This window comes from Pseudophryne corroboree, chromosome 2, assembly GCF_028390025.1.
Source record: "Pseudophryne corroboree isolate aPseCor3 chromosome 2, aPseCor3.hap2, whole genome shotgun sequence".
Taxonomy (NCBI): domain Eukaryota; kingdom Metazoa; phylum Chordata; class Amphibia; order Anura; family Myobatrachidae; genus Pseudophryne; species Pseudophryne corroboree.
Genome location: NC_086445.1, coordinates 954705965 through 954729213, shown reverse-complemented (window position 1 = coordinate 954729213; position 23249 = coordinate 954705965). Strand labels below are relative to the sequence as shown.

The window sequence follows — 23249 nt, the reverse complement described above, 5'->3', positions numbered from 1 at the left end:
CCAACAGTTAGCAGTATATTTCCCAGCCATTGCCAAGTGGAACAAAATCCTCTCCATAAGACAAGGAGAAAGGGAAAGTACTTCTGACTACTTCAATCGAGCACTGCAAGTAATGGCTAGAGACACTGGGATCACAGACATCAAAACAAATGCACAGCATAAAGAAGTAGCTGTTAAGTTATTAATGAATGGTTTAAAGGAGGTGTTGAGAACAAGGGTACAGACCACCAACCCAAACTGGAGAAATATCTCGGTGGCTACATTAAGAGAGGCCGCTATTGATCATGATCAGAACATCACCAGACACAGGGAGTCACGGAGTAATAATCTGATGGCTGTAAGTATACAGGCCCTAACCAAAAAGCCACACCAGCTTAAGACCCAAAATCCTGTGAGAAATTCAAATGTGGTAGTTTGTTACTATTGTCACAAAGAGGGACATTTTGCAAGAGATTGTAAATCAAGAAATATACAAAAGTCATATCAACCCCCTAGACAGCAACATAACCATGGTATCCAAGGAGTCAGGGAAGTACAGGGAAAGCGGTTGATGGTGATGAGCATCCAAGCGTTTGAGGAGGCATCAAATCAACCCAGACCTAAGGTCACTGGCACTTGGAGGAAGCCCAGGGCTTGTTATCTTTGTAAAAGAGAAGGGCATTATGCCAGCAACTGTAACAGCCCACATAAAGTCAGACCCCCTAGACATGAATATGAGCAAAGTTATGACACACCAAATTATAATCAGGGATCATATAGGAAGAATTTTGGGCCACACCCATGATATGTAGTCAGGAAAAGGTGATCATTAGGACTGATGGTAAGCCTGAGGTAACAGTTAATAAGCTTGGGAGGGCATTCCTTGAAGACACAGGAATGACCGGGTAAAACGTTGTAATGTACCTGTAAAGTGTTTCTTTTTCCCATCTCTGACGTTCACCACAACAGCTCCAACATCACCTGACTACTTGGTCTTTGCAGAAGTCTACCAAACCCCAGCATGACCTACCCGCATCAATGTTTCCTGGCCAGATACAAAGGGTGGAGTATGGAGGTGCTGGTGGGAGGGACTGAGCAAGGATACCATTGGACATGTAGATATGACAGCCTGATGATGAACGGCAGATCTGACAATGTTTAAAAATGTTTGAAAAATGTTTTTTTTCCTGTTGTTGTTTATTGTCGGTTTATGTAATATATATGTATATGAATTGTTCTCTCTCTCTTTTGTTTTTTTTTTTTGTTTTCTCTCTTCTCACTCATGTTTTCATGTTTTAAAGATGGTATGTCACACATCAGTAAGACAAATGGTAATGCAAGATTTTTGCTCCATACAGAGAGATCGCTGATTTGGAAGGAATATTGTATCACCAGAATGTTCGGTTGGAAGACTGAGAGACAGCACCTTTGAGATGACAGCAGAACAAGAAGAACAACAAGACTAGAGAACTAATTATCGTAACAAGTTTCTCTCCCCCTCAAACTGTTTTTTTCTGTACCCCCATTACAAATTTCTCCTTTTCTCCTCCTGTAAGATGGACTTGCCCCAAGATACTGTGATATGGATTTTCCTGTTGACCATGATGTTGACCAGAGCAGTCTGTTTCGGTGAGAGTACCAGTGAGGTCGAGAAAAGATCCAGAAAGGTTCTGATGACAGAGACAGAGGTGTAAATTTCCAAGAACAACATAATCACCGAGTAAAGGCGAGTACCGGAAACAATCTAGCAGCCATGTTATTTGTAAACATTGTGAAGGATTGTTAGCTGAAAAGAGAACTGTATCTGTAGACATTGTGACAATGTAGTTGAGGATGGGTGCATCAAGAAATGTCAGTCCAGTTTTAATATCCACATGGACCGGCATCCATTGAGTGACTATCATTCCTTAGTGGGTAAAGTGTTAAATCAGACAGATTGTTGGGTATGCTCTCAAGTACCTCAAGGCCATAGCAAATCAGGATTAGTACCATTCCCTTTAACTATAGGGGAAGTACTTGAGCTAAGTGGTGGGAGGCCGGTGGACAGGAGGTTTAATATCTCCAGTCCTCCTAGTTTGAAGCTCCACCAATATCATGTGGATAGATCCCTAGTATGTTTTAACATTTCCAATCCCAGAAAGCCGGGAAATTGGGAAGTGTCATGGAATAACCAAACCATGACCTTTTCATACAGAGCCGATAGAATGCCAACAGATACAGAACTTATACACCACATAGCCGGTAGTGGAAAATATTTCCGATATAGGTATACCCTAGGAAGTAGGACCATGAGAGTTGGAGAGGTATCACCAGGATACTGTGCACATATCGTACAAACTGATACGTGTACTAAACAGATGGGAGAATTAGGGTTAGGAGATTTCATATAGAAAATGTGTAATATGGTAATGTCCTACTCCGTCCCATATGTTCTCCCCGATGATGCATATTTCATATGCGGGAGGAAGGCGTATAAGTGGCTTGCCCCAAACTCAGAAGGGTTATGTTATATTGGAAAAGTACTGCCTGAGGTAATGACCGTATCCCACACTAAAATGAAGGATATTCACCGCAGTGCCCAAGCTCCTTATACTCACACTCATTACGAACACATCGTTAAACGGCACCTAATAGAAAGAACAGAGCATCCAGGCTCTGACCTGATCAATGAATCCACCGGGATTCAATTCCTAATCGCGTTAGATATCACTCGTACCGCCAGAGGAGTGATAAATTATAAATACATATCTGCGCTTGCAAATTTATTAGACAATATCACTGAAATGTATGATGACACATTCAGGTATACCGGAAGGGAGCTCCAAGCTTATAAAACAGAACTGGTTCAGCATAGGATGATTCTCAATTATCTCACAGCTGTGACGGGCGGGTATTGTGTTACCCTAGCGACTCAGTATGGAATAAAGTGCTGCACATATATTACAAACAGCACCGAGGACCCGGTCGAGGTCATAGACAAAAAGATGGATGACATTTTGCAATTAAAATGGGAGTTCCGAAGGAAACACAATCTCACCCTTGCCGCTGTGGGTAATGAGCTGACCAGTTGGGTGTCATGGTTGAATCCACGAAATTGGTTCTCTGGTTTAGGAGAATGGACTCAAGGAATTATCATGGATGTAGGGAAATTTCTTTTGTGTACTCTGGGTGTCATCATATTGGTCGGTCTGATATTTAGATGCGTTCGGGTTTTAACAAAGTGTAAACGTAGCGCCCGAGTGATGAGTTTAAGAAGTGAAGATACTGTAATAACAACGACTGATTTGGTTTATGACCCAACGATAGAGACAATGTTGTGATGAAAATGTGATTCCACGGTCCGTTTCTTTCACCCGTTTCTCCTTTGTTTTCCTCCAAGGTACAAAGACATCCGCTTGGAAGAAGAATTTGACAACCTTTTACACAGACAACTGATGGACTATGCCATAGACCCCCCATATCCCTAGTACCTTTAATTTTACGCTAGCCCAACACTTTTTGTAAGTCTATGGACATTGAAAAAAGCTTTTTGCACACCGTTTATAGCAAAAGCATCGGGAGACTACAGTCAACATGTACATCGAGACAAGACAAGACACAAGACAAGACCTCAATCGGCAAATGTATATTAAACTCACATAGTTTATCACTGCATTTACCATAATTGTTCTTTATCTTCATCTCTACAACCTTCAGGTAATAACACACATAGTCGATAGGGAATATAGGCACAGATATCAGCACTCACATATTCCCCTATTCATGTATCATCAACTAAAAGGTGCTCCCCCCCATTTTGTTGCAACCAAAAGCCGAAAAGAGCTCGGTAAAGTTTGACAGCCCATCCACAGACCCGTACCACGGGATAAGAAGGAATTCAAATGTATACTTCGCAATACCTCGAAGCTTGATTTAAAACACGTACGGCACGATGATACATGACCCCCCAAACATGGATTCATACACACATGCTTCTGCTATCTCACTAGGTCATACCCTTTTCCTACCTTCTCCTCTCCTCCCCTACCCAATCATAGAAATGTATTATACATGACATATATTTTTCTCTTTTTGAAATGTTTTAGAAAGTGGCAGTTATTGGTGACTGCCAAAGGATGGACTGTCAAAGTCAGAAAATATCACGCTACACACTGCCATATATGCACCTCATGCGAGTGCCTGCTGCGTGTGCATGAGCCCTCCCGTGCGTGCGCATACTCTCAGTTGCGTGCACCCGCAGGCGCGCGGTATGCGCATTTACGGTAGAGTTTATGTTCGTCTAGCGGGCGACTCAATCGTGACATATTTTATTCATATAATGTATTTTGTAGATTATGGTCCCTTTGATAGAATCTGAAAGTTTAGTTAATGTAGTATGTTCAGAGACAAAGAGATCCCTCTTTGTATGATACGAAGGGTCAGACAGGGGTTACACAGTGGTGTTTAGTATCCATCGGAAGAGAATATAATTAGCAATATTCCGGTGTTGGTTTGAAGCGGATTAATCGCTTGTGAGTATAGTTATGGACATAAGAAGTTTATGGACATTTACTATATTTGCACTTTATTACCCATGCGGCGGGAAACCCAGTTTCCCACCCACCTGAGCAGTTAGGAATAGTCACAGCCCACCTGTATGAACCAACCTATGACCTTTTGTTATAATGCGAAGATGAATTCCTGTGTCCAATGAACAATAAGAATGTAGGGACCATTGTACTGTATTGTGTGTAATGTATAAAAGGACAAGCCGATCTGGGCCAGCTCTCTACTCTCTTCAACGGTTCTCATTGCTGATAATCGGGAGCTGGATATCCAGAAAAGGCGCTTGCGATTGTTTCCCCTGTTGCGGAAGTTCTCTGCAACCATATTGTCTCTTATTTTAATGTTATAAGCCATTCTCTCTCTCCTTCCCCCTTAAATGTAATTGTATCTTTATTGTATTTTATGTGTAGTGATTAGGTTAGGTATTTTATGTTATCTTGGTAGTGTATAACTTGTATTGTATTATTCATTTGCAATTGAACGTTCATTCATTTCCTTAAAAGGCGTTAGACCCTTAGACCGGTATTTGAGTGTTTATTATATTGCTAGGGGGTTCTCTGAGCGTCACATACGCTCATGCAGCTTTTAAACTAACAAGGTTACACTGTGTTGCATTTACACCTTATCACTCCACAAGGGTTTACAGTATAAGTACATTGTTTATGGTTTAGTTATAAAGGTTTAACTCTGTGAGCATCTGCGCCGCTCGTGATCTCCTCGTGGTCTCGAGCGTCCGCTACGCTGATAGCGTAGCATTACGGTAGTCGCTCACCTATAGTGTGCCCGATACCAACAGCGTATTCTCGTGAGCGTTTGTGTCGCTCGAGCGGCTCGCTCCCGATACAGCGTCCGCTACGCTAAGGGCGTACCCTTACGGTACCTCGTGCGCCAATTGCGTACTGTGTTCTTTAACCTTTTAGAGTGTTTTATACAAGGTATAGAATAGGCATTGTCACTACCAACTCTGGAAGGAGAAAGGGTTGCTTCTTGTGCACAAGGTCTTTGATCCAGGTGGCCACTTCCCGACTTTTCAATCTCTCCAACAAACATACTCTCTGCCCAATAGCCATTTCTATTTCTACTTACAACTCAGGCATTACACCCAATCCCTTCCAGTAGCCTCCCATTCTTTGTCCTCTCCTAATCCAATTCTCACCACCCTTCAAGCTAATATAGCTAAGCCCTACAGAGTGAAACATATTTAACACATTTGATAGACTTTAAAATTGGTATGCCCACTCATGCCGAAAACATTTTCAAAGCCTGGAAAATAGATATTCCTACTCTCTCGGAAAATTCAGAGAGATCATTAAAGATATATACAGCCTCTTTTTCTTATTTCAAATCTGCCTATCTTCAAGAGGTTCACTTTAAATTTCTTTATAGGTCCTACATGGCCCCTGCACAAAGGAAATATATGGTGGTGGGAGAAACGGGATGTTGTGTAAAATGTGGAATTTCTAATGCCAAATTTTTTCACTATTCCTGGGAATGCTCCAAGATACATAGATTCTGGAACAAAACCTTGCTATATATAAAGTCAGTCATTGGTTTCCAGCTATCGCTTGACCCCTCTGCCTGCCTACTCTTTAATTTTGAAGACAGGCCTCTCCAGGGGAAATCTTCTCGCATAGTTCTCTTTCTGATTTTAGCCTTAACCTTAGCGAAGAAATGAATACTAATTCATTGGACGGGAAAATCAGCCCCCTCCATCCAGGAACTAAAGCAGAAACTGTTACAGAACCTCTATTTTGACATAAGATCCCTCCTTTTAGAAGATTTGTTTACTATGCGCTCATTTCACAGTAAATGGGAATCTCTTCATTGAAGCACTGAATGAAGAATCCCGCTCCTTAATTCATCAATACCTGGGTTCACATGATTGGGGTAGAGCGACCACGCTTGGTCTCCTTACAGAATAATTCCTGTATAGATATATGCATATGTATACTCTATGGTCTCCTGCTGGGGTTAAATACCCTTGAGTTAATTTCTGACACTGTACTTTGACCTTCGCTTTTCCTTCCTCATTGTATAATAACATGCCTTTTCCATATGCATTGATCCTTCACAACTGTGTTACTGTCATGTGCACCTCCTGTGCTGTTACATGCTTGCTTATCTAATTGATACACTTCACCCCCCCCCCTCTCCCGCCCCGTGTGTCTGTCTTGTCTACGGTTGCCTTGCCTTTAATTTTATTATTATAAAGTTGTCATCGTGTCCCTCAAACACCATGGTTATGTCTATTGTTTATAGTAGAGTAGGACTGTTATATTATGTTCTATGTCATTTTCCCAGAAAAACCAATAAACAGATGTTAAAAAAAAACCCTGATACTCCTGTGTCTCTGTCTGCACTGCATACTGTCCTCGTGTTCCAGCTGCCTGGTTCTGCTGCTGCACAAGAGGGATAGCTAGTTATGTCATTGCACTCCAGCCGGGGGGGGGGGCTGACAGATAGGGGCCCGGGGTACAGTTTGCCCTTCGTCCCTCCCCCCCTTTTTCTGGCTACATCTATTACTTACTTGACTATAGCACCTCCATCTTCAGGGGAACAAGCACGTTGAGTCTTCTATCTGGCCAACCTCGCCTCTATTTCATGTAGCTGTCTACAGCAGTTTTATCAGGAGTAGCAACAATGGCCCTCATTCCGAGTTGATCGCACCAAGCAACTTTTTGCTGCTGGTGCGATCAACTAATCTCCGCCTATGGGGGAGTATATTTTAGCATAGCAGGGCTGCGATCGCTTGTGCAGCCCTGCTATGCTAAAAAAGTTTCCTGCAAAACAAGACCAGCCCTGGACATACTTACCCTGTGTGATGGATCCAGCAATGATGGGCTCAGCTTTGATGTTAGACATTCGCCCTCCGTTTGCCTGGACATGCCTGTTTTTATCTTACCACTCCATGAAAATGGTCTCCAACGCTCAGTTGACGCCCCTGAACACCTTCCTGCAGTCAATCTTCTTGCGATCGCCGCTGCGACCGCTTTTCTGCTGTCAGCGTCATTGCCCGGCAATGGCCGTTGCTGGGCAATGACATGCGTGCGCATTACGGCCCCTGCACATGCACAGTAGTGACTCGGTCGCAGCTGTGCGAATGAAAGCACGCTGCGATCGGGTCAAAATGAACCCCAATGTTATTTGTTGTGCATTGGATTTGTGATCCACCAGTTGGAACTGGCTACAGACAAAAGACTGAGGACCTGATTATGCAAAATACACAAGCTTCCCCCTTTCCTGTAGGCAGCGACTACCTGATCGCAGGGATGAAAAAAACACACCCTAGCGATCTGGTGTGAATTACCCCCAATGTGCACTTTTGCAGAACAACAAGTTACAGGGAGCCTTACAACTCCCCCCCCCCCCCCTTTTGTGACAGTTGGGAGGTATGTGCAAATATATTTATTGTTTTGCATGCAGGGTAAATACTGGCCGCTTTTACATTTAGCCACAAATGCTGCACAGCTGAATTACAGTATTACACTGCAATTTACAGTTATGCTAGGACATTCCCCCTCCCAAATCTAACTCTCTCTGCACGTTACATCTGCCCCACCTGCAGTACAGCATGGTTTTGCCAAGACTCAAACTTACTTGCTCCTTTTTGCTTTTCTGTCCACCCATAATTATTGCCTAAAGCTGGGTACACACTGTTCAATGTCTGGCAGATGCGACATCACATATGATATATCGTCAGTACATACACACTGTACTGTGACCGCATCCACCCACATCCCGGAGCATGCAGGCTTGTCAGCTATCTTCTGCTCTCAAGTGCAGAACAAAAGATATCTGACATTGTATACAACCAGAGGGAGCATACACAATCTTTCAATCTTCTTGCGATCTCCGGTGCGATCGGATTTGTTGCACCATCCGTCGATGCCCGTCGCTCCACGTTGCTGTGGAACGTCGCACCTACGCATAATGGCGCATGCGCAGTTCAGACCTGATTGCCCACTGGGTGAAAATGAACTACAGCGATCAGGTCTGAATAAGCCCCCTTGTCTATTCACGGGAGAGAGAGGGGCTGGGGCATAGCCAGCAGCTCACAGAGCACCTATAATGACAGAAATGGGAGACATGGCTCATGATCATGACATACCTGCGAAGCTATGCCCCCTACTGATTGACAGACAGAGGCATTCGCATTTTCTGCGGGGTCCCCGGAGAAAATGTAGGTACACGCACAGGATGAACCCTGCGTATACGCCCGCATCCTCTTCGTAGTTTTTGCGGTTGGAACGCGTATTACGATCCAAACTGAGTTAGACCCTATGTCTTATATACATGTGCAGTGTGAAATCATGGATCGATATGCGTACAACCGTCACTTTGCGTCCGCACCTGAATGACCCCCCATGCAGTGCAACATGGTTTGTTCCATATACAAAGTTAGTAGCTTATTTGTTTGCTCCAAACTCAGAATCAGCCTCTTAGGGTAAAGTTTCATTACAGTGCAGGGGGTATATTTACTAAAGGTTGATTTTGGTCAATGTTGGTTAATTTCAGATCAAGATCTTAATCGATGTTGGGCTCCCAAGGTTAAAACAAACATTTACGTATAGATGATTTTTTTAATATAAATTTTTAAATGTTAGTAAATGTGTGTTTTTTTTTCTACCTGGAAGCCCAACGTCGATTAAGATCGATCTTAAATCAGTCTGAAATCATCCAAAATGTAACTTTAGTAATTAGACCTCCAGGTTTTAAGGATAACCATGGTTGAGTCCAGATGGTTAATTCACATTGATCGAAGTACTAATTAAGTCACCTGTGCTCAAGCATGATATCCTTAAAACCTGGACTGCAATGACAGCATTTGGAAACTATGCCTTAGGGTTTAATTTTGGCATTTAACCACTAACAATAAATCTACCTACAATATGTGGACTTATCCCTGTAACTGTTATGATTACAGTATTTCACTAAAGTAATTCAAGTTGCTGAGCCTTCTGTAAAAAGAAACATTAAGCTGCTATAACTTCTAGATGCAGCAAATGTGTTAGGTAATGGGCAAAACCATGTGCGATTCGGGGGGGGGGGGGGAGATATAACATTTGCAGAGAGATTTGGGTGGGTTTTATTGTTTCTGATCATGGTAAATACTGGCTGTTTTATTTTTACACTGCAGTTTAGATTTCCATTTGAATACACCACGCCCATATCTAACGCTCTCTGCATATATTATATACACCCCTTGCAGTGTACATGGTTTTGCCCATTAGCTAATAAATTTGTTGCTGTGGTCACATCTGAATTAGGCTCTATGTATTTGGCCCTGTCAAAGGCCGTGCAGTAGTGCTCACAACTTTCTCATAATGCATTGTAGTATTTCCTATGTCCTGGTGTTTTGCGCTCTGCTCCATCCAAGTGAACAGCAATGTAGTGTGGACATCAAAGAGCGTGAAGATTGTGGTTTTCCCGGGATAAGTGCTATGGAATGTTATTCCAGAGGCTGCTGCTTTAATTCAGGTGTTCCCGGGGTTAAATGGTGTTTTTACCCCAAAAGCACAGGTAGAGTATAGAGGGCAGTGGTAGATTGGGAGCATGTAGTGCTATTGTTTAAAGATTTGATGGAGCACAAACATGGATAAGGTCCATACAGTAGCTCTAAGAGTTTATCTTGTGTATAACTTATTCTTGGCCATGGCCAGACAGTATATAAGAAAATGCCATTGTTTAAGTAGAAATTTCCTGTTATCAGCTGTTGTTCAGTTTGCTCAACTGTTTGATTAACTGTTCCTAAAAAAAATTATACTTTGTTTTAACCCAGCTGAACCCAAATGATCAGTTGACCAAAGGAGCTAAATTGCCCTGTGATCTAGCTACAGTAAATTGCCCCATTTTATAAAAAGAAATTAAGATGCTGTAATTTCTGGATGTTTCCTCACTGTATCAACAGCAAGTGACAAGAAACAATGTAACGTGGAACCATACAGCAGAAGGGATTGCGGCTACCCCACAATAAGTGCTGCTGAATGTAAGAAGAGGAGTTGTTGCTTTGACTCCAGCATTCCTGGGGTTAACTGGTGTTTCTTCTCCAAGTCACAAGGTACGGAGCTGCTGTAGTTACTCACAAGTCATTATAGGTGTATGACTCTCGCATTTCTTAAGGGGGTACTCACAGAGCGATCGCTGCTTAAAATCTAAGCAATCTGACTAGATTGCTTAGATTTAAAGCAGTGATCACTCCGTGTGTACCCCTACAGAGATAGCGATGTGTGGCCCCGTGCATCGCTTTTGCTGGTGCTAGATTTGCCTGCATGCAGGTTCAATCATTTCACCCGCTGGGTGAAATGAGCACCCCCCGCACGCTCAGCACACCGCTCCCCAAATCGGGCCGTGAATACAGCCCTTTAAACTGGATCCACACTTAGATTATCTGGCCAATTTTTTTTCTACTTGAAACAAATTTCTGGTAATATGTGGCAGCAAATGATTGACCATTTGCTCCCAAACACTGGAAAACATCCAAAAATGGTCATTTAGATAAATTGGTTAAATCCATTTCATTTGGCTAATTTATCCAAACTACCTTTATTGTAATTTTATTTTTATTTTTTTACTTTTGGAGCAAATAGTTGTCATTTACTCCCAGATATTAGTAGATTTTTGTTCCAAACAGCTAGATTGGACAGAAAATATTAGAATGCATCCAACTTTAATAGTAACATAATAAATAATTTGTTGGAATCTTCAGTCATAATGTACATGGGTAATAAAGCTTTCCAGGGACATAGATCCATTGGTAATGCTGGGTATGGCGCAGGGCCGTAACCAGGTTTATGCAGAGATGGCGCAGCAAATAGTGCTGCAGGGTAGTGGCCACTGTTGGTGGGACTTGACAATTATCAGTTACTAGGTGATCATCTCGCCCTATGGGCACTCTTCACACCATCGCAAGTGGCTATGTCCCATTAAACCTTGATCGCGTGAACAGCGCATGCAGAGCACGATGAATTACCTAGTAGGTGCTGTGGTTGGTGGGGGGGGGGGAGTGGTGGGTGTGAGGGAGACGCAGAGGTGTGGGGGTACCAAGGGTGGTGGAGGGGTGGTTGTGTGAGCTGTGGTTGTTGGGTTGGTTGAGTTGGTGTTACAGCCGGGGTAGGGGTTAAGGAGGCGTTGTGGGTTTTTGTTGGATGGGGTAGAGGATTTGTTAGTGAGTGTGACTGTTGTGGCAGGAGTGGTTCTGTAGATGGGCGGTGAAGAGGGTGTAGTGTTTGGTGGAGGGGCAGGTGTGAGGGTGTTGCTGCAGTGTGGGGTGGGTGGGTGCCTCATGTGGGTGAATGATGTGTGGGTTAGTGTTGAGGGTGGTGGAGGAGATGAGTAATAGGTACAGCAGGGTGTGGACAGTCAAATAGTGTGCTTAGAGGTTGAGTCATTGTTTGAGACTCTGGCAACAGTGACTTGACGAGTCTGGCGTCCTTAAGGCAGGATGCGCTAACCTTTTTATGCTGTTTAAATAGTTCTTCTCCTCCTGACTGGCGCAGGTCCTTGCTCCCAGGTCTGGTGTATTGTCCTGTTGCGGCTCCTCTCCACCGCAGTCATTATGAACTCTGCGGTGTCACTGGTGCCTGCACATCTCATCCAACCTTTCTCTGGTGTCTCTCAGACCTACGTGTGCATGATGGGATCTTGTATGAAATGCGCATGTTTCGTAGAGATGAAAGTGGTGGTGAGGAGGCAGATCACGAGATGGGGAAACTATGTGGACTGTTAGCAAAGGGAAGCAATGGGCAATTGGAGATGCAGAGAGGGCAGCAGAAGAGGTTATTACATGTGTAAAGGTGACGGGTTCTTTCCTTGGTGGCCAACCTCAGCGGTATAGGGGTACATGAGTTAGCGTCCCTCGGCCAGCCATATACCATGGTCACCTCCATATCTCTTATATATTCTCCCTGATCTGTTATTCTGACTGTCTGCTGCTGGCAATGGTGTATCTCCCTGCAGATGCTGTCTGCCCATTGCTGGGACCCTCCCCCCCCCCCCCCTTGCATAGAAAGGTATTACTTTAAGCTAGAGAATTCCATTTGGAGCTCACCTTGTACTTTGTGATAAAATCCGCATTGTGGCTGCAGGAGATTGGATAGGTGGCTGCACACTGCATGGATCTGCTGAGTAGCAATGCTTATATATATTTTTTTTTTTTTTGGCAAAGTACTAATAGCTTCATATAATGTTCATAATTTTTATGCAGGATCAAAAAGCTCAATGGGTAAGGTGAATATAATTCAACAGGTTATAGGATTGAATCCTGGGTATGGCAGTTTATTTAAATGTTATTTAATAAAGCATGTATCTATTGTGTACCAAGTATACTAGATATATCTTCATATCTCGTGTTTTCTCTGAGATCAATCTGGTTATGCCCATTCCCCACGGGGCATGCGCCTGTTGTCCATATTGGGAAAATGGGGGGGGGCGATAATTCTCTCTGCCACAGGAAACAAAGTCTAGTTATGGCTCTGATATGCACTGTGTAATCTGGCAGACCATCTCTCCAACACTGTCTGGTTGGAATGGAAATCCACTTATCTATGTGAGCAAATGACTATCAACGATTTACTTTCAAACACGAGAAAATGGACAAAAATGGTCACTTAAATCCAAAATGTAACAAATTTGTGTAAATGACCACTTTTCCAGTATTTGGGAGCAAATGGTTAATTGACATTTGCTCCTATACATTACCAGATTTTCATTCCCACCATCCAGACTGGATAGATAGCCTGCCAGATAATTGTGTAGTGTATGCCCAGTATAACTGTTATGCTTTCTTTTATGATCCCACCCAAATGGGTGGGCAGATAGAGAGCAAGCACCACCCACTCATGCATAGTTGCCAACTGATGGGAAGTTCCAGGGGGCAATCTCCGTTATAAAGAAAAGTATCTGGAAATTGTCCCTAGTTTTAAAAATTAAAAACAAAAAATTGACCAACTCCATTTACTCAGTATATCCCAGCTGATGGAATGCCAGCAGTCCAGAATACTATTGCAAGCATCCTGGTAGTTCAAGTGCTGACAGTGGGGATTTAAGACTGTTCCCTCTCTCCACTACACCCTAACATTAACAATGCCTTTCGTAGCCTTCCCTCTTTGCGCCTGACAATAACATCCTATCGTGGTGCCTAAACCAAATGTCACCTTCCGTGCAGCCTAATGCTAACCATCCCCCCATAGTGCTTAAAACCTAACCTCCCACAATGGTGCCTAACCCTAGCCCCATGGCTGACATCTAAGCTTAACTCATCTGCTATACCTAAAAATGGATTGCCAACTGTCGGCAATCCACTTGCTGGAATCCCGACAGCTGACATCTTCACTGCATCCCAACCGCACAACAATCCCTCTTTCTGAATATTGAGTACAATTCTTAGTATTTTTCTTATTCTCTGTGGTAAGATATATGGAAGTATTTACATGTGAAAACATATTATTTAAGTCTGATTCATCAAACATTACACATTGTCTATGTATCTTGGACATGTTTGCAATGTTGCCAATTATGTATTTGGCACTGTCAAGGGTTAATCCTGGCAGTAGAACTCCCAACTTTGTTATGCATTGTAATATTTCCTGTGTCCTGATGTTGTGTGCTCTGCTCCATCCAGATAAATGGCAATGTAACGTGGACATCAAAGAGCGTGAAGATTGTGGATTTCCTGGGATAAGTGCTAAGGAATGCTTTTCCAGAGGCTGCTGCTTCAATTCAAGTGTTACTGGGGTTAAATGGTGTGTTTACCCCAAAAGCACAGGTAGAGTATAGAGTGCAGTGGTAGAGTGGGAGCATGTAGTGCTATTGATTAGATTTGATGGGTCACAAACATGGATAAGGTCCATAGCTCTAAGTTTTGTTTGTGTATCCCTCATTCTTGGCCATGGCCAGACAGTATATAAGGAAATGCCACTGTCTAAGTTGAAATTTCCTGTTATCAGCTGTTCAAAGTTTGTTCAACTGTTTTGTTAGCTATTCCTAAACAAAATGATACACTGATTTTAACACAGGTGAACCCAAACAGTTGACCAAAGAAGATAAATTGCGCTGTGATCTAGCTAAATAGCCCTATTTTATTAAAAAGAAACATTAAGCTGCTGTAACTTCTGGATGTTTCCTTACTGCATCAACAGCAAGTAATAAACAATGTAACGTGGAACCATACAGCAGAAGGGATTGTGGCTACCCCACAATAAGTGCTGCGGAATGTAAGAAGAAGAATTGTTGCTTCGACTCCAGCATTCCCGGGGTTAACTGGTGTTTCTTCTCCAAGTCACAAGGTACTTAGCTGCTGTATAGTTAGCTACTCACAAGTCCTTAAAGTTATGATGCTCACACCTCTTAAACTGGATCCACACTTAGTTTATCTGTCCAATCTTTTCTAGTTGAAACAAATCTGTTAATATGTGGCAGCAAATGACAATTGACCATTTGCTCCCAAACACTGGAAAACATACAAAAATGGTCATTCAGATAAATTGGTTAAATCCGTTTCATTTGGCTAGATTGGACAGAAAATATTACAGTGCATCCAACTTTAATAGTAACATATAATCATTTATTGGAATCTTCAGTCATAATGTACATGGGTAATAAAGCCTTCCAGGCACATAGATCCATCCGTAAAGCTGGGTATGCCCAGAGCCGTAACTAGGGGTGTGCGGAGGGTGCACAGCACATAGTGCTGCAGGGTAGGGGGCGCTGTTGGTGGCACTTGACAATTATCTGTTATTACTTTTACTTTCACCCTCCCCCATTTTTTGAAGCCTAGCATTCCCCTGACCGCCCGTGTCTCCAACGCTGACTCCTTCTGCCGCTAATACCTATACAACATTCATGAATTCAACTTAAGATTTCTTTGTTATTCAGTGACACTGTCCAGGATTCAAACCTATTGCCTGTGGCATTGCAGTCAGTCTATTGAGCGATTTGCCCTTACCTAGAAAGGTAGATAATTCTAAGCTAGAGAATTCTAGTTGGAGCTCACCTTGTACTTTATGAAAATAATCAGCATTGTGGCTAAACAGATCTATGTAGTGTGTGTGGCTGCACTCTGCATGGATCTGCTCAGTTGCAATGCTGATCTGGGGGGTGGGGTTTGTTTTTTTCTTTTACACACAAAGTACCAATGGCTTCATATACTGTTAATATTTTTTTTATGCAGGATCAAATAGCTCAAAGGGTAGGGTGTTAGATTAGAATTCAACAGGATATAGGTTTGAATCCTGGGTATGGCAGTTTAGTAAAGTGTGTGTATAGGTATACAGTGTATGTATACATAATTTGGGATTATTAGTCCCACATGGCTTGCTTGTGCAAATGGCATATCACTAATCGGTGCAGGACAAACACGGGTGCCACTCCATGGACTTAGTTAGAAAAGCAGTGTATTAGTGAAGATATCCTTAGTCCTTCACAAGCAAGCTATGTGACTGTATATGCATTTAAGGAGGACACTCCACCAATACAACAGATTATTGAGTGCCAAGTAGACCATAGAGAGATTCTCATGGGCTTTCTTTGGGATCAGTCTTGTCATGCACCTTATGTCCATTGGAAAAATGGGGAGGCTATTAATTCTCTGCCACAGGGCACCGAAGTCTAGTTATGGCTCTGGTATGCACTACTGTATATATGGCCGACAATCTGTCCAACACTGGCTGGTTGGAATAGAAATCCTGTAGTCTGAGAGCAAATGACAATCAACTATTTACTCCCAAACACTGGGAAATGCACAATAGTCACTCTGGTTAAAACCAAAATTTAACCAATTTGTTTAAATGACCATTTTTGGCATTTTCCTGTGTTCAGGAGCAAATTGTTAATTGATATTAGCACATATAAATTACCAGGTTTGACTGACATTTACTCCTATACATTGCCATTTTTTCATTCCAACCATCCAGATTGGATGGATAGCCTGCCAGATAATTGTATAGTGTATGCCCAGGATAACTGTCTGTTATGCATTCTTGTACAAATGTCACACAAATGGGTGGGCAGATAGAGCAAGCACCGCCAACTGATGCATAGTTGCCAACTGATGTGACATTCCAGGGGGGAATCTCTTTTATAAAGAAAAGTATCTGGAAATTGTCCCTAGTGTCAAAAAAAGACCAACTCCATATATTCAGTATATCAGTACGGATGGTGTAATGGTTGGCATTACTGCCTCACAGCACTGAGGTCATGGGTATGATTCCTTCCATGGCCCTAACTGTGTGGAGTTTGTATATTCTCCCCGTACTTGCGTGGGTTTCCTCTGGGTTCTCAGGTTTCCTCCCACAATCCATAAAATATACTGGTAGGTTAATTGGCTCCTAACAAAATGAACCCTAGTGAATGTCTGTGTGTACATGTGATAGGGAATATAGATTGTAAGCTCCACTGGGGCAGGGACTGATGTGAATGAGCTAATATTCTCTGTAAAGCGCTGCGGAATGTGTGCGCTATATAAATAACTGGTAATATCCCAGCTGATGGTATGCCAGCAGTCAGAATACCATTGCCAGCTTCCTGATAGTTCAAGTGCTGACAGTGGAATAGTCTCACCTCCCCAATCTCTCCCCTACACCCTAACACTAACCATCCCTTTCCACAGCCTGACCCTAACATCCAATCAGTGCTGCCTAAACCTAACGTCGCCTTCCGCGCCGACTAATCCTAACTATTCTCCCCCATAGTGCTTGAAACCTAACCTCCCACAGTGTTGGCTAACTCTTAACCCCCCCAGTCTTAAGCGTAACCCATCTGCTATACCTACAAATGGATTGCCAGCTGTCAGCATTTCGACTGCCAGAATCCCGTCGGCTGGCAGCTTCACTGCATCCCAACTTCACAACAATCCCTCTTTTTCTGAATATTGAGTACAATTCTTAGTTTTCCTTTTTCTCTGTGGTAAGATATATGGAAGTGTTTACATGTGAAAACATATAATTTAAGTCTGATTCATCAAACATTAAACAGTGTCTATGTATCTTGGACATGTTTGCAATGTTGACAATTATGTATTTGGCACTGTCAAGGGTTAGTCCTTGCAGTAGAACTCCCAACTTTCTTATGCATTGTAATATTTCCTATGTCCTCATGTTGTTTGCTCTGCTCCATCCAGATAAACGGCAATGCAGTGTGGCTATCAAAGAGCGTGAAGATTGTGGTTTTCCCGGGATAAGTGCTAAGGAATGCTATTCCAGAGGCTGCTGCTTCAATTCAAGTGTTACCGGGGTTAAATGGTGTTTTTACCCCAAAAGCACAGGTAGCGTATAGAGGGCGGTGATAAGGTGGGAGCATGTAGTGCTACTGATTACAGATTTGATAGAGCACAAACATGGATAAGGGGGGTAATTCTGTGTTGATCGCAGCAGCAAGTTTGTTAGCAATTGGGCAAAATCATGTGCACTGCAGGGGGGCAAATGTAACATGTGCAGAGTTAGATTTGGGTGGGTTTTTGTTTCTGTGCAGGGTAAATACTGGCTGCTTTATTTTTACACTGCAATTTAGATTTCCGTTTGAACACACCCCACCCAAATCTAACTCTCTCTGCACATGTTATATCTGCCCCTCCTGCAGTGCACATGGTTTTGCCCAATTGCTAACAAATTGCTGCTGCAATCAACTCAGAATTAGGCCCCCAGCCCATAGCTCTAAGAGTTTTGCTTGTGTATCCCTTACTCTTAGCCATGGCCAGACAGTATATAAGAAAATGCAATTGTTTAAGCTGAAATTTCCTGATAATAGCTGTTCAAAGTTTGTTTAACAGTTTGATTAACTATTCCTAAATTTTGTTCGTTCATTCCCTGGGATGAGTAAGCACTAGTCGATGTATGCTCCATTAACTATACTTTACTGCAGTGCCGTAACTAGGCATATTAGCGCTGTGTGCAATAAACTGTATTAGCACCCCCCCATGCAAGATGGGGGAAGTGTGCGCCGTAGGTGTGCAAAAAATGTATAGGGGCATGGCTTCATGGGGAAGGGGCGTGGCCACAAAATAATACCAATTCATACTACAGTGCACAGTAGTCTCCATTATTCAAATTATGCTGCACAGTAGCGCCACTACACCAGGTAGAGCCCCTTTTTACACATTGTGGCAGACAGATTAGATAGAGAAATAGAGAGAGATACTTACCATCTCTCCCCGCCTGCAGTCAGGCTCCTCATGCTGGCAGCTCCCTCAGTGCCGGCAGGGGAGGAGGAGGGAGGGGGTCTGAAGCCGCAGCAGCGCTATGTCATTGGTAGAGGCGCCACTGCAGCAGTCCCTTCTCCTTCCATATTGGCTGCCGGCTGCTGCTGGGATGAAGGAACCACTTCACAGCAGCACCAGGCAGCCAATACAGAAGGAGAGGACTGCTGCAGCGGCACCACTGCCAATGACATGGCACTGCTGCGGCTCCAGTCCTCCTCCCTCCAACGCTGCTGCTCTCCTCACCAGCACGGTGCACACAGCAGAGGCAGCATGTAATGAGTCAATTTGACTAATTACATGCCGCTGGCCGTTGCGCCCTCAGGGCAACTGCGCTGTGTGCCAGGCACACCTGGCACACACGTAGTTATGGCCCTGCTTCACTGAGCAACATCTTCAAAACAGGCAATTCTAATTACATAAAAAGTAATGAAATCACACATACTTTTACATACCCAGATTATGCATTAGGGTAAATACAGATTGAGAGCAGATTTTGATCACTGTTTTTAGTAGAGAATTGCTGGTTTGGATTTACCTGAATTTAACTGGCTCGAAAAGTGACATCTTATTGGCTCACAGATGTCACATGTTTTGAATATATAATAAGAAACTAGTGATGAGCGGGTTCGGTTCCTCGGAAACCGAACCCCCGAACTTCACCCATTTTACACGGGTCCGAGGCATACTCTGATACTCCCGTATGGCTCGGTTAACCCGAGCGCGCCCGAACGTCATCATCCCGCTGTCTGATTCTCGCGAGATTCTGATTCTATATAAGCAGCCGCGCATCGCCGCCATTTTCACTCGTGCATTGGAAATGTTAGGGATAGGTCGTGGCTGGCGTCCTCTCCGTTTATTAATGTTGATGCAAATATTTGTGCTTATTGCTTAATTGTGGGGACTGGGGACCAGCAGTATTATATAGGAGGAGTACAGTGCAGAGTTTTGCTGACCAGTGACCACCAGTATTATACGATCTCTGCCTGAAAAACGCTCCATATCTGTGCTCAGTGTGCTGCATATATCTGTGCTCACACTGCTTTATTGTGGGGACTGGGGACCAGCAGTATTATATAGGAGGAGTACAGTGCAGAGTTTTGCTGACAGTGACCACCAGTATATATAGCAGTACGGTATGGAAGGCCACTGCTCTACCTACCTCTGTGTCGTCAAGTATACTATCCATCCATACCTGTGGTGCATTTCAGTTGAGCACAGTATATATAGTAGTAGGCCATTGCTATTGATACTGGCATATAATTCCACACATTAAAAAATGGAGAACAAAAATGTGGAGGGTAAAATAGGGAAAGATCAAGATCCACTTCCACCTCGTGCTGAAGCTGCTGCCACTAGTCATGGCCGAGACGATGAAAGGCCATCAACGTCGTCTGCCAAGGCCGATGCCCAATGTCATAGTAGAGAGCATGTAAAATCCAAAAAACAAGAGTTCAGTAAAATGACCCAAAAATCAAAATTAAAAGCGTCTGAGGAGAAGCGTAAACTTGCCAATATGCCATTTACGACACGGAGTGGCAAGGAACGGCTGAGGCCCTGGCCTATGTTCATGGCTAGTGGTTCAGCTTCACATGAGGATGGAAGCACTCATCCTCTCGCTAGAAAACTGCAGTGCCACTCCTAGATGGGCCATGTGTTTGTGTCAGCCACTTGGGTCGCTTAGCTTAGTCACACAGCTACCTCATTGCGCCTTTTTTTTTTTTTTTCCTTTGCATCATGTGCTGTTTGGGGACTATTTTTTTGTAGTGCCATCCTGTCTGACACTGCAGTGCCCCTCCTAGATGTGCCAGGTGTTTGTGTCGGCCACTTGTGTCGCTTAGCTTAGCTATCCAGCGACCTCAGTGCAAATTTTAGGACTAAAAATAATATTGAGGTGTTCAGAATAGACTGAATATGAGTGTAAATTATGGTTATTGAGGTTAATAATATTATGGGATCAAAATGACCCCCACATTCTATGATTAAAGCTGTTTTTGAGGGTGTTTTTTTTTTTTTTTTTTTTTAAAACACCCGAATCCAAAACACACCCGAATCTGACAATTTTCAGGGAGGTTTTGCAAAAATGCGTCCGAATCCAAAACACGGCCGCGGAACCAAATCCAAAACCCGAAAAATTTCCGGTGCACATCACTATAAGAAACTGGGATAAATCTGAACTGGCATTAATTTTGGCATTAACTCAGTGAGTAAATTCAAACATGCACATCTGTAATTTTTTTTACATTGCTTCATATCTATTAACTGGGAACCAGAGACATTAATACAGAATGTGATGAACATTGTGTCTCATAATACTACATGATGCTCACACCTCTAAGTAGTAACCTACAATAAATAAGTGATGGGATACTTCAGTCATGAGGTGCACTAGTAGTAATGCCTTTTAGGCAAATAGATTCATCAGTAAAGCTAGGTATACACTATACAACTATCTGGCAGGCTATCTTTCCAATCTGGTTAGTTGGAATAAAAATTTGGTAATGTATGAGAGCAAATGACAATCAACCATTTACTCCCAAACGCTGGAAAACGGGCAAAACTAGTAAAATAAATAAATAAAAATAGGTTGATTATTTGTTTTAACCAACTTGTCTGACCATTTGTCTCCATATTAGTGTTTTGGAAAAATAGTTGATACATGACCAGATTTTCATTCCAACCAGACAGATTGGACAGATGGTTTACCAGATAAATGGTGTATTCCCAGCTTAATTGTTAGGAATGCTTTCTTATGTCTCACAAATGGGTGGGCATATATAGAGAGCAAGTACCGTCTACTCATGCATAGTTGCCAACTGATAAGTTTCTCCAGCAGGGTCCACAGGTTATTCACAGGAAAAACATTGGGTCATGACCAGTTTCCTCCAAGTCATGGGTAAGTGTTGTTGCTGGGTCGCAACAACACTTACCCATGTGTACAGTGCTGTCTTGGTGGGTCTGTCAGGTGTACGAGCAAGTCCAGGGGACATTACCAGGCTGTGGCTGGAGCACAGGGAGAAGGTGAGGCATTGGTTCTGCTTAGCAGACACAGCCGCACTGTTCTTGGGAAGGTGACTACCAAACCGTCTCTGATATGGCTGCCACCTCTGGTACACCAGCACTAGGCCCCAGGGATTAATGTGAGGCTGCAATCCCTGGGGTTGATGTGCGGAGTAAGATGCGCACCTACCCCATTTCATGACTAGTTTCCCACTTCCATCTGAGATGCAGTGTATCTAAAAGGACCCAGTTGCAACCGAGTTGGCTGTGACTGGTTTGTTTGTGTTCACTGGTCATTTTTGTACACTATTAGCATCTGGATCTACTCGGTGTTCACTAACTTATTGATCAATCCTGGAAGCGGGGTGAAGTCTCCCTGTATCCCCCTCTCCTGAGCTGGATGATACAGCACGAAGTCTCTACCATTAAGTACACTTAGTTGGATAAGTGCCTGATGCATAAGAGTCTAAACGTTGCTGCTGTTTCTTTCACTGTGCAACTAAATACATTGAGTCCTATACAATGTATTACAGTAATGTTTCTCCTATATACTTGAAGTGTATCTGTAGTTGAATGTGCACATTGCTTATTAATGTATAACCTGTGACTGGTTGCTAGTGTGATTGATGACTTTGCTATTTCTGTCAGTTTCTGTGTATTCCGATACTCAATGCTGGTGCAAAGCAGGGAGGGATTGGATTGTATTTTACTTTAACAAGTTTTAAAGTGATTTCAGTCACAGATTCTGTAGTTAACACTGTACACGTGTGTGGTTTTTTTTTTTTTTTTTTATCATCCCTAAGAGGTAAGGGTGGAGAGGATACTCTCCACAGCAGCACCAACACTCATTTCATGTTTGTCTTGCAAAGCTGGGTTAACCTTTCAAGAACTGGTTCAAAATGTGTTACATGCAAACTGTTTGTTTTCATCAAAGCCTCCTGAATAATCAAAGGCAGTCACGGGTTCAAGTCGTACCCTCATGGGCTACTTTTGCACAGACATCCAGTACAGCTGAGCAGATATTGCCATCTCCTATAACCTATATAAACCAGGGATAGGTTACCCTATTAAACCTTACATGCAACATTCCCCCTGGGGTTTATCACAATCAGTCCAGGAATCTGCAGCCTTTCAACAAAACCAGGCTGAAAGGCCGGTGGGAAGTAAATCACATAGACATGAAACAACCTCTTCATGGTCTACACGTGTTTCAGTTGAGGACTCGTCACAATCCAGGTCTACATACAGAGACAAGTGTGAAGTTCTTGGTTCAGTGGACATACCTAAGTTAATTAGTGCTATGAAAGCCATTCTATCCATAGAGGAAGTAGCAGAGCTTTTGATAAAATCTAAGGCACCTTTTTATTTAAACGTCCCAAAACAGTCAGGACTGAATTTCCTGGGTCAGAACAGCCTACGGAAATTATGCAAGAGGCTTGGGTAACACCCAATAAGAAGTTGGGAATTCCAAAGAAATGGAATTCCCATTATCCTCTTCCAGCTGGGGATGGTTTAAAAAGGGAGGTGGCTACCAAAG

General features: G+C 43.0%; 1 protein-coding gene across 3 annotated transcripts in view; it reads left to right on the top strand.

The window, feature by feature from the left end:
• The first annotated feature begins 9791 nt into the window (after positions 1–9791).
• The window catches only part of LOC135050134 (putative gastrointestinal growth factor xP4), a 48324-nt gene continuing 34866 nt past the window's right edge, over positions 9792–23249 (top strand). For 2 of the 3 annotated variants that reach the window (XM_063956315.1, XM_063956316.1), the window contains exons 1-5: positions 9792–10044; positions 10433–10582; positions 14144–14287; positions 14661–14807; positions 17639–17782. In XM_063956315.1, the coding sequence (XP_063812385.1) occupies positions 9849–10044; positions 10433–10582; positions 14144–14287; positions 14661–14807; positions 17639–17782 (781 nt within the window). In that variant the 5' untranslated portion in view covers positions 9792–9848. The remainder of the gene's footprint in view (positions 10045–10432; positions 10583–14143; positions 14288–14660; positions 14808–17638; positions 17783–23249) is intronic. The other variant, XM_063956314.1, reaches the window with a different exon arrangement.